A 12,647-nucleotide genomic window follows, 5' to 3' on the forward strand; every position below is an offset into this window, starting at 1 on the left:
GAATACAGTAGATAGGCTTTTACAATTTTGCCTGTAAAGCTCACCCACTGTGAAGTTTTCATTTAAAATAAGAGATTCATATTCACAAACAAACCTCTGATCAGGCCTAAATCTGGCATCTGTAGGAGGAAGCAGATCCTTCATCTCAGGGCTCAGTTCATTGAGTTCAATAGCAAACCTTGTAAAGCCATAGTATAACTCATAGTCGGTGGGCATGGAACCTAACAAAACAAAAAGTTCATATTTGTATTGGAAAAATAAATGTAAATATTATGCAGACTGTGTGGCTTTGTTCTGAGAGAAACAGAGAAGAAATGTTTTGTAAGAAAAAAAACATTTAAAACAAGTGAGCTGGATTTTTGTTTAAAGTAAACCCATAATACATAACCATATAGTACATAACCATTATAATATCATAACAACAAAGGGCACAGTTGACACACCACGACGAGGGTCTCTAAAATAAGAGTAGATTCAAGTTTAACAGCAAAATGTACAGCATGTATTACTTTAATCATTCCCTTCAATTCCATGTTATACTTCATATAAATAAGGAGAAAGAAGCTATTTAATGAACTGATTGGTGCAAATTGGTTTTTAGCCTCAACTAGTGCAATAACCCCCTTAGTTTTCAGTTCATCCAAAAAGACACGCTTAATGAACAGCAGGCCTGTCTGCTACCAACAGAATTACTACAATATGAAAAAGGCATCACACCAACAAAAAGAAAGCCACTGGTGACACAGAAATGAATGACCTGGGCCAGGAGCTTAATTCCTGATCCTGCAGGATAACAGAAAAGTCTAGTTTTACTGAGACAGCTGACTCAATTACTTCACGGACACCAATTATTGGCTTAAGTAGGCACAAGTAATATGCAATTCAAGAGAAGATTGCTATAACCCACCAGAGTGAACTTGAACTTGATCTTTCTTGCCATACATGTATGTAACCGGTACATGTACAGGTACAATGGATTTCTTACTAACAGAAAGTCTCTCGATTGTTAAAACAAGTGTAAAATCACAAAGTGCAGACAGTGCATCAAGACAATATACAAACAAACAGTAGACAATGTACAAGTAAACAAGTAAACAGTTTGAATGTAAACAATGCAGACTGGACAGTTTGTGTTATTTAAATGTCTTTATGGAACAAAAAAATCTAAAGAGCTCACAAACAAGTCTCACCTGTCCTCCATATACATTTAGCTGATGGTGCAACACCACAGTACAGTCCTTCGTGCCATTTCCCAAAGAGTCGGTGCACCACCTTCCCCTCTTGGTCCATCACAAACCCCTGGACTTCATTTACATTTGAACTCCAATAGTTCCCCTGGAAAGATGGCAAAATGCAAATAGAGCTGCAAATATACAGTAGCCACTGTCCAGAAACGTGATTCATCATAGATAATATACAATAACTGTTTGGCAATTATACTTCTAATCTAACTGGGCACTAATCAATGCTACGTACTGTAAGATTTCAAGAGAATTAGCTAATTTACGACACAAAGTGTGAATGTTTACTCCTACAATGCTTTACAACATTCACACAAACTCAACAAAATGACAGGGGGCTTGCATTTTCATTCTGAGCAAAGCACTACAGTAATTTACCAACTCTGTACAAAATGAATAATAACATCATGGACACTTGGTAGTGTGGGCTATCCCACAGTGAACATTTAGAACCAGTTTCACTTTGCAGTCTTACCTTAACAAACGTGAGTTTGCAAATGCACAAGCTGCTTTTTGTATTTCTTATTGTGATTTCTCCATAATGCTCTAGCCACCTTCTTCCACTAAGAATATTGTGTATGCAGGTGGTGACTTTGTTCCATTCATAGTGATCGCCATACCTAAATTACAGCAGAACAACCATGAAGACTTTGCAAAAACCATCATTTCCTGTGCCAAAAAATCCCAGTACTTAAATGGTTTGATTTCAAAATCCTTCCCCTAACCGGACAAATGAATAATTATGGAGAATTATCAAACTAATTGTAGGATAACTAAAGATTAAATTAATTTGGAAGGAGTACTATTAATTAAAGATAGCAAGATGAGTATACACACACACATACAGCATATTAAACATGAGACCAGAATGTCCATGTACTCAAAGGGTTAGCAACAACGAAACCCAATTTAGTGGATATTTTTGTGATGCAAGAAAAATCTCTGGAGAAATTTAGAAGAAGCACCACCGATCTCATTCATGCAACAGCCAAGACACAGACAAACCCATCGTCTTGTTATCCAGACAGCTGGGGAATCAGGGTTTATTTTGGGATCTCATTTACAACTACACACAGGCACAGCCATGATCTGTAATAATCGCCTGCTGTTTTCAAGCACAAATAACTCTGATTCAAAAAATACTTTAAAAATAACAATTCAGTTGGAATGGCTAAGATTTTTTTTTTTAAAAGAGATAAAACTTGTACATCCCTAACCGGTAAAATAGAAGATAAACAATTATGTGTTGTAAGGTCATTAATGAGATTAAGGAGGTTAAATCTCACCACTTGCTAAATCCGAAGACAATAAAATGAAAACACATCAGTTCAACGGCATACAAAGTATTACAGAAAGAGAATGAAACGCACACATTGTGTGCTGAGAAAGGGCTGAGAATACCTCACTATTCACTTCCTAGATGGCATAACAGGGCCACTGAGAAAGGGTCAATTTAGAAAAGTCAATCAAATACAGCCAACATATCTTTCAGAGGTGAAGAGAAACCATAGCAATTATAGAGGGAACATATCAACTCCACACAGTCAGACACCAAATGCCCGAATCAAACCCAGGAACCTGGAGCCACAAGGCAGTGGTCACAACAATTACACAACCGAACCCAACCAAACAGGACAAAAAAAAATATTATAGGAATAGGAATTATGTACCCTTAAGAACAAGGTAAAAAGGATCTCCTCAGAAATATAGTGCAGAAATTTGGATGACTTACTTTGGAAGTGTCACATTCATGGTTCCAATCGGAAGGATTTCCATGGATTTACCCCAGAATTTATTTTTCCATCTTATATCTAAAAATGTCAAGATTTAGGTTAGCATAGGTTAAAATGTTTAAAACTCACACCTACAGTTGTTTGCAAAAGTTTGGGCAGCTCCACTCAAATGGCATGTTTCACTGAATCTTTAACTGAAAGGAAGTTAACACAGCCTCTGCAGGGTACAAACTTAGGATCGTTAGGTGTGACTAAGTACTAAGTAATAGGTTTATTCCATGCTGAAAAGAGAAGAAAGAAATCACAACGTTTCAGCTGTGGAGCCTTCTTCGGGTGTAAGCTACACCTGAAGAAGTCTCCACAGCTGAAACGTGTTTTCTTTCTTCTCTTTTTCGGCATGGAATAAACCTATTACTTGTTCCTTTGCAACCTACTCATGCTGACGCAGCTACCCACCTGAGTGACTAAGTACTGACTGACAGGGTGCCCAAACTATTGCACATGGCAGTATTTACTCTTCTATTTTTTTCCAGTCTGTTAAATTCAGCAAATAAATAGTAATTGTGTATTATAATGTGAAGAAATATGTCATGTTTAAGTTTGTATCCTGCAGAGGCTGTGTTAACTTCTTTTCACTTAGAGGTTCTGTGAAACATGCAATTTGACCAGGGGTGCCCACATTTTTGTATACAGCTGTAGGTGTGTTCAGACTGTAACATGGTATGTATAACAAAACACATTTTTAGATTAACAGCAAATAACCCATTCAATCAATACTATTTAAACACACTTCATGTTGGGTCAAGGAAGGTCTTTTAAATCACATTTCTATTTATCAAGGTAAGAAAGTAAAGATATAAAATCCACTGTGTTTCTAGAAAATATTGATTTAGTGTGATCTGATCTCCCTCACATTTATACAGATGTAACAACAAATGTCTTTTGCCATTTGATCTAATTACTAACGGATAACAGTCAGAGTAGCTTAGTAGTCAGTAAGAATTAACAAAAAGTATATTTTGTACCTTACCTTGCCAGAAAGTAAATTTCTTAGATTCACAGTGGCAAGCCGATATTGGTGGGTGGTGGCTCACCTAAAAAATGCAATAAAGTATTAATATAAAGAATGATACAACTGTTATCCAGTTTGCTGAAATCAACTGAAAACCAAGAATACAGAGTTGTAAAATTACATGTAAAATTAAAAAAAAATATTTATTTTATGATTTTCCAGAAAAGAAGCATACAAGAGTTTCCTAACATCCTATCTGGGTCATATTAATGCATTGGCATTCACAATTATCAAAGTTTAACATACTTTATTTAGCACAGAATTTCGCATTTTATAGGTTTTTAACTCTAGCAGATTACAGTATATTAATATTTCAAACAGATTTAAACCTGTGTGAACAAATTACATTTGACCAAATTAAAAATAAAAACACACCTGTTCTGCAAAAAAGCACAGTCCTTTGTCTTCCCTTATACATTCATAGGTCTCTCCTAGCACAGGATTGAATGGTTTACTTCCTGCTCTGTAGTAGGTTGAAGCGTATCCCGAGACTGCAAAGGCAGCAACTATGACCTAAAAAATAAACGTTAGCACAAAATAAATCAATACTCAGGTCTTTAGTGTTATATTACTACAGTATATTATCAACTAGAGAGCAATGATGAGAAAATGTTTTCCAGACCAGATTGATAAACATCACCTTTATTTTTGGTTTTACTATCATCTCTGTCATGTATGGAAATATTGCTTTAGTTTAAGTTCACTCCAGAATATCTATGAAGGCAGAGAGTTTTGAGAAAAACACAACAACAAGAAGGAAGTACACTAATAAGGAAGAACTAGTTAATTTACCAGCAAAGTATTACAGTAAAGAAAACATTAACCAAGACTTTTGTAAACATCTGACTCTGGGTTCATTACTCCTGACCTGGTTCGTATATGACACCTCAGAAATAGCTGAAAGGAGGGATAATATCATCAGGAATAGCCACTGGGTCATAAGAGGAATGGCCAATCATGAACCACCATTAACGGTAATATCATGGTTGGGCTCGGACCATAAAACCTTCTATAACACTGTTAATTCGGGGTACTGTGGGAAATACACCTTGTGTGTTTTCTTCAGTGTTTTCTGGAAATGTCCTTTTTTGGCACAATTAAACTCGTCTTAAACCTTCATTGAACTGCGCTGTGACTCCTTGCATCACGACACTTATAAAACACGTCTTGATTTTCCCCATCTACAAGCCTTGACTTTTATCATTTACACCAGGCCCAAGCCTCCTTAATTGTTGACTGATAAAGATTACTGCAAGACAATGAAGCAAAGCTGAATTAAACTTTTTTGCCTTCCAAATATAGCCAATAAGCTTTTGTTAAATAGTCTATGCATTGAAACCTGACAAACTGCAAGGTCCATTACATAACACAATCTGAATAGAAACCTTGAGTCTGCTCTGTGAAAGCTATCACCAAAGTACAAATTGTATCACATTTTCTGTGAAGTCAAATCAACATCCTATTTATGAATTCCTCAGAATAAGCAGCTGTGAGTGATGAATCAAGACTATAAGAGTCAGAGACTAATTAATATAACAGTTTAACATTTATTTCAACACCACACCAACACAAAATGTGCACCTCTTTGGTGCAATGGATATCCATATCACAATTGTAAATCATTCAGTATAATAGCACTCCTTTTTTATAAACAGCTGTCTCAAACCTGTCTCAAATCTTTTTATTAGTACTTGTCTATATGCCAAATTTCCACATACAATTGGAAATACAAATAACATTAAGATCACACAATAATCTAAAGGGAATTTCTATTTTTCCATTTAGGGAGAAATCAAAAACCAGATTGTAGAATGAGACAGAAAATGCCAAGGGTTTTGTGGTGCACTGATTTCTTTTTTTTCTTGATAAAAAATAACCTGACTCAATTGAAACCATCACCTTTCGATCAGTAACGTCCCTGTATAGAAATAAAATCATTTCCTTCATGCTCTGCAAGTTAAGTATGACAATGGAATATGGAAATTAGTCAGAAGGAAAGGATAACATATTCAGTTGCAGTCCAGATCTTTAAACTGTGCTGCACAGATTAACACGAAACAGAACAGCTACCGCACAGAACTCAGAGGTCCCAACAGTAATGACAGAAAAAAAACTCATGAATTTTATTCGCCATCATTTATTTTGTTTTGCAGTCCTATACTGGAAGCTTCCTGAAAGTTGTTAAAATTAATAAGAAAAAGCTTGTGTCTGTAGCGCTGCAATTTACTGCAATGCACGATGACTAACGAAAAACAGTGGCCAGCATTTCCCACTGGAGGTGTACAGGGCACTGCCCACTGGGCAGAGACCCTGGGGGCAGACCCAGGACACGCTGGAGAGATTTTATCTCTCCGCTGGCTTGGGAACAACTGGGAGTCCCCCAGGAGGAGCTGGAAAAGGGAAGTCGGGTCTAACAAACCCAGCTTGTTACCACCGCAACCCTCATCAGGAATAAGGGGTTCGAAAATGATGATGAAGATGAAACACCAGCCACCCTCTACCGAGGTTTAAGTTAAAATAAACCAAAACTAAGCAATGCAGGTAATGAAGTAGCCAGCTGAAAGCGCTGGCTTGAGGGTTACCATGCGCTCATATGGGTCGTCTGTCTCAGAAGCCTTGTCTAGCAACTCGGTGTATTCCAGCTCCTCGCACAGGTGCTGCAAGGTGTTGAGGGGCTCGTTCAGCTCCACAGGCATGGACACCTTGGACAGGTCCTTGCCAATGTTGTTCCTCAGGATGTTCCACAGGTTGATGTTACTGGTGTCTGGGGAAGGGGCAGGGAGGCATGTCCGTCTACCATTTCTGAAGGAACCTCCAGCCAGGTCTCCATTGGGCACTAAAATCACATGACAGTTACACAGTGAGGCTCTCCAATGAGGTCGTTTTCTCTTTTTTCCCCCACTCACACCTTGTTTTTTTTCTTTTCAGTATCAGTTTTATGCAGAGTGCTAAAATCACATTGAAGGGATATCATCCTAAATAAGAACAGATATGTAACTGACAGAAACTAGACTAGACTAAACATTAGTAGCTTTTTCTACCTGGTCACAAGTGATGTCAACTGCTGTGCTGACCAGCTTTACCAATGTTTCTAGTGCTAATGCTAAAACTACTGCAGCTACAACCTACAATAACAGAACTGTAATTGTACTAACACTGTTTCAAGGCGTTTTGCTATTTACTCAAAACAGTTCCTGGAAAAAGAGAAAAAAACACATGCACAAAAGCAACAAAACAGAACCCAGAACTGTTTTGGAAATTATTTATGCTCTGTTATCTTTGAAATATAATAGTAAATCACACGGTTGTGCAATGAAATCTGGTTATGATCTGGAGGAATCCTACAGTCTTTTCAGTGTGTTCCACAAATGTGAAAAGCAGCTTTATGAATATAACAGCTTTTACGCCCAGTCCTGCTCCTTTGAACACCTTACAAAATAAAAATTAAATAGTGAAATTCATAGACAGTTAATTCTGTTAATTTTCATTTAGCATGCCTGAGAAATAACCCTTTCATCAGACACTGAATTGAATAATACACACACAGCTCATGAATCCCATTAAATTAGCAAGGTGTTCTAATTGGTGCCGTGGCTGTGTAATGCATACTTTGCCTGGAAACGTTATCTGTAACACTGGCATTGTCCTCGGAAATATTGTCACTGACATCGCTGACGTATGATTCATCATCTGATGCCTAAAGGGATGGAGAATAAAGGAATGGGGGTTTACTTCAACACACAATTTAATTGGATCCTATCTCACCAGTGCATTACATAACAGTTCTCCAAACATCAAGCACATCCATAAAGCTCCATAAGGCTCACTGTAATCATAGCTTGTTACTAAAACATGAAGTAGTAATCTAAACAAAACAGGTTAGTTAAAAAATTAAAATTACTGCACAGTCATTTACAGGCTGTCATTTTTTTCATTCACAAACATTATTACATTTTAACTTGTGCAACATATCTGCAGCCTTGCCATTTTTTTCATTTAAACCATACTGTATACTGTACATTTCCTAATATCCTGCTTTTACAAAAACTACATTTAGGTTTTTATTCTGTTTTACACATTAACCATTTTCACTACATTTTAAAATATTTTTTAATTACATGACATTAATCCCACTCCTGCAAAATTACATTTTGTCAATGCTTAATACTTACTTAAAAGATTGTCTTTGGTTTTCAGAAATCAAGCCATTGTACTACACAGACTATAAACTACAAAAAAACACCTAGTCCTAAAAATAAAGTGACTAAATTATGCAGCTTGTGAAGAAAACAATTTAAATGCAGCTCTGTCGACTTCCTAAACTGTTCTCTGACAAAATTAGAGAGTGCATCCATATTAACATATACTTGGCATTCAGAGAGGTGCTGATAGGTAAGCTGTGGTGCTTGCACAAAGCCAAGAGTTGGATGCTTTGTGTAATTCAATTCTGACCTTTAAAGCAAATGAGTTTGGTGAGAATAATAATTGTATTATAACAAGAATTCCTTGCAATTATATAGTGCTTTTCATCCCAAAGCGCTTTGGTTATATGAGTGGATCCACTTCATCTATCACTGAAGCTTAGCACGCACTCACCCACCTGGGTGACCTGCAGAAGCTATTATGTACCAGCATCCCCACTACACAGTGGAAAAGATTGAGAAATAAGAAACAAGCTTCAGGAACCAATTTAAGGAGGAACTTGACGAAGGCCAGATTCTGAAAACCCAGAGCTGAATTTAGCCAGGTTGCTGTGCTTAACATCCCTAGTGCCCTGGGATCTTTAATAACCAAATAACAAGGACCTGACTTTAAGGTCTAATACAAAGAACAGAAATAACCCTGATGCCTCATTTAACTACAGAATACAAATCAGCTGAGACATCAAAGAAAGGCCCATAAAAACATGAAAATAAATAAAATATAAAACAACGTCCTTTCATTCTTATTGTACTTTGAATAGAAGCCTCTAACGGAAATGATCATTTTTGACAGCCATGTTAATTTATTAAATCCTTTTGTGTTATCTTGGTTTTTTAAGGACTTCTCATTTACTTACTGACTAACCCAGGGACAAATGAGCCACCATAAAATCTTTATTTGGTCAGCCAGCAGCAGTCTGAACACCCAAGCCCCTCCCCCATCTACCTACCTCGTTCTCTGATGAGCTTGCTGACAAAAGCACTTCCTGGGCATCAAAGAATTCCGAAACGGATTCTGACATGGAGAGCCTGCTCTCATTAGAGACTTGCTGTGTCAGGGGGATGCCAACGTGAATCTGCTCGTTGGGCTGCAGACCAAACAGGACACATATCTCTGTGAGACGAGTTTACATTCATGCATTACATTGAGTCTCTTCTTATCTTGTTAAGCTCATTCCTGCAGATAGGATTCTTTTCTTAAAATGGACCCTGTCTATGTCTGATTGGGCATTAACTGATACACACAGTACAGGATTCGTGATCTCCCTGAGCACTAGGACAGTAAAAATCAAGGAAAATCAAGGGTACAAGGCAGTAACCTTGGATCTTACTACAGTTATCACAATGACATCCAAAACTACAAAGGCGAATTTCAGTTAATCATATAAAATTACAGAACTAATTAAATAAATTTGATCAATTAATTAAATCGACATTTTTAACATTGTGTTGCAGTTCAGGAACACAAATGTAGACAAAGCAGCTTACTAACTGAACACTGGACGTTGCAAAACAGTTTAAGAATTTCTTCACTTAATACAATTGTGTTACATTCCACTTACACTTCTAGACTCTCCTCCCACGAAACAGTGCTTTTGGCAGGGTGTTTCATAATATTTACAGAGGAGGGTCCTTCTGCTTCCATCACAGTTGACAAGTTTGGATATTTCGCATTCCTTTAAAGCCACATACATTTTGCCTGAACTCTAAAAAGATACTGCAAAAGACCTGCAGTATCTGTTTTGATAAGATGTTTTTAATTAATCTGCCCTTGCCACCAGCAAAAGTCTAATAAAAGCAATTTAACAGGGAGGACATGCAATGCTGGTTTGGCACGCTTGAAGAAGCCATATTAGGTACCAGATTTACCGCAAAACATTATGTAACACCTCAAAGAAAGACGGTAGTAAAGATATTTTTGCCTTTAAGTAGAGTAAATCTGAACCCATTAAAGCTTCTTATTTCAACCACACACTAAACTATTGTCCACAGACAAGGCAAATGGAATATTAATTCATTTAGGTTTTCATACAAATTTATTGACTATTACTGTACATGCATGCCTTTCCAGAGGATTATACTGTATATGATTTCTCTCTGTATACAACGCAAATATCACAGCATTTTTCAGAGTACTTATTTCAGAGTACAAGCGGTACCAAACTGAAAAGTGATACTTCTGTGCTTGTATATGTACTGTAGCTTTGCATTAACAAGGTTACACAAATATTAAGTCTCCATCAGGACTGAAACTGTCACTCTGATGAAAAGGTCCCTTGTTGGTGATCCTTAACCAATGGTGATTGCTTTCTTTCTCTCCACAAGCATGCAATAGCATGGGTGTGGATGAATCAAACAGAATCAAAGTTTTTTTTGGTTTGTTTTCACATCCAACTATGTCTATCTTAGTATTTCCCTTAGATACTGAGCTTGGCCAGATATTAAACTATTTTCTAAATAATACTGCACTTAAGACATTTGAAAATGTTTGCATTTTAGTATGCTAACCCAGACATTGATAACCAGAATCAAATTTAAAATTTGCAAAAAAATAATTTGATCTGCTAGACACAAGAATCAATACCTTATTCTCAATTACTATAAGCTTTTCATCCTCTTAAATGTTACAAAGATGAACGCCAAAAAAGACTATTCAGCAAAGTTGGAAGAGTTAACAATGCTGGACAGTTACTGCTACAAGTCATGATTTATTTACATTATTTAGGATTTGTTGATGTGTGTTTTTGTTCTTCCATCCATCTGTCATTTTTAACTGCTTGATCCAGTTCATGGTCACAGGGGAGCTGGAGCCTATCCCAGCAAGCAAGGGGAGAAAGGCAGGATACACACCAGTCTATCACAGGACACACACACTCACCCATTCACAATAGGGCCAATCTCCCTGAAGCTAATTAACCTACCAGTATGTTTTTGGACTGTGAGAGCAAACTAGAGCACCTGTAGGAAAACAACACGAACATGTGGAGAACATACAGTACAAACTCCACACAGACAGCACTCTAGGTCTGGAATTGAACACCGGGCCCCAAAACTGCAAGGCAGCAATGCTAACCACAATGCAACTGTGCCATGCCGTTTCTGTCCTTAACATTTAGAATTAACAATAATACTAGATATTATAATAATAGTCTGCAGGTATCTGTTTATACTTAAACTGTGTTTCTCAAAGTTGGTGGATTATTTAAAAGGTGTCCTTTAACCAGAAAAGTGTGAAAAAGACTGGATTAAAAAGCTTAAATATATCAGCAACACACATTTAAATATAACAGTTCAGTGTAAAGACAATGTCAAAAGAATGCTGGATATTCTATAACCTTTTCATTTACAAAATCCTTGTGTGTAGTACAGAATCTGTTAAGAACTTTCTTAAAACAGACCTCATCGAGTTTTAGAATTGGCTTAAACAGTAAGGTACAGTGCAACAAGCCTGAAACCCCCATGAACTATTATCTAAAGTTTGAAATAGCTGTGTCAAAAAATATTTTATGTAAGAGGAATCTAATTAACTCAAAACAACATATTCAGATAATAGCACGTGCAGTATTATAGCACCACAGGTGAGGAAAATGAGACGTGTGGTAGACATGTGAATAACAGAAAACGTGCATGTTTTCCTATCACATGAAAATATTGTAGAAACACTGCCTAATTACCATTTACACAAACAGAATCAAAATAGAATCAGAATCCACAATCAGAATACTTTTAAGTCTGCTTCACCTGACTCTAGAATTACCATGCAGGTGCAGAAATGTTATTTTTAATCATTCTATTCCAATTAACACAAAACCTCTAAAAATGTATCCAAAAAACAAGCTTAGTTCTTTAGTACAAATTCAGTAGCAGCTGCTATAGAAGCTTCTGGATGGCTTCCATGCAGGTTATTTACCAGATTTAAAAACAACTGCAGAAAAAGATTGTTCCTTACTGGTGCCTAACATCAGCAAGTACAAAGGCGAAAGGTTTTGTTTTAACCATTCTGGCATAGAAGAAAGAGTCCAGAATAATAACCACATACCTCATCAGGACTAGGAATGATATTTACACTGACCACCTGGTCAGACAGGACAGACTCTGAATGGATCCGGTTCAGGCGAGTTCTAAGCTCTGTATTTTGAGTCAAAGCCTACGAAAAGCAAAAAAACAAAATGTATTCTTATAATAAAAATGGTTATTCTTATAGATATTGGTTATACACTAATATAAAGTATGATCCCTGGAAACAAAATGAAAAAACAAGAAACAAAACAGATCAACAACAATTTCTCTCATATTCAATGATCATTCAGGCCTTCTGTCTTGTGTTGCCCTCAATGACAAGAGGCAGTTAAAAAAAACATTGACTCTTTTTCTATCTGTTGCACTTGAGATAAGCAGT

General features: G+C 36.7%; 1 protein-coding gene across 2 annotated transcripts in view; it reads right to left on the reverse strand.

The window, feature by feature from the left end:
- Positions 1 to 12,647, reverse strand: part of osbpl6 (oxysterol binding protein-like 6) — a 63,781-nt gene that overhangs the window by 6,811 nt on the left and 44,323 nt on the right. For both annotated transcript variants that reach the window (XM_088931009.1, XM_088931008.1), the window contains 10 exons: positions 12,288 to 12,395; positions 9,199 to 9,336; positions 7,656 to 7,743; positions 6,629 to 6,882; positions 4,422 to 4,559; positions 4,005 to 4,068; positions 2,974 to 3,052; positions 1,717 to 1,861; positions 1,191 to 1,335; positions 95 to 221 (listed from right to left, as the gene is read on the reverse strand). In XM_088931009.1, coding sequence (XP_088787135.1) covers positions 95 to 221; positions 1,191 to 1,335; positions 1,717 to 1,861; positions 2,974 to 3,052; positions 4,005 to 4,068; positions 4,422 to 4,559; positions 6,629 to 6,882; positions 7,656 to 7,743; positions 9,199 to 9,336; positions 12,288 to 12,395 — 1,286 coding nt within the window. The remainder of the gene's footprint in view (positions 1 to 94; positions 222 to 1,190; positions 1,336 to 1,716; positions 1,862 to 2,973; positions 3,053 to 4,004; positions 4,069 to 4,421; positions 4,560 to 6,628; positions 6,883 to 7,655; positions 7,744 to 9,198; positions 9,337 to 12,287; positions 12,396 to 12,647) is intronic.

This window comes from Atractosteus spatula, chromosome 13 (assembly GCF_055471065.1).
Source record: "Atractosteus spatula isolate fAtrSpa1 chromosome 13, fAtrSpa1.hap1, whole genome shotgun sequence".
In the NCBI taxonomy this organism is placed as follows: Eukaryota; Metazoa; Chordata; class Actinopteri; order Semionotiformes; family Lepisosteidae; genus Atractosteus; species Atractosteus spatula.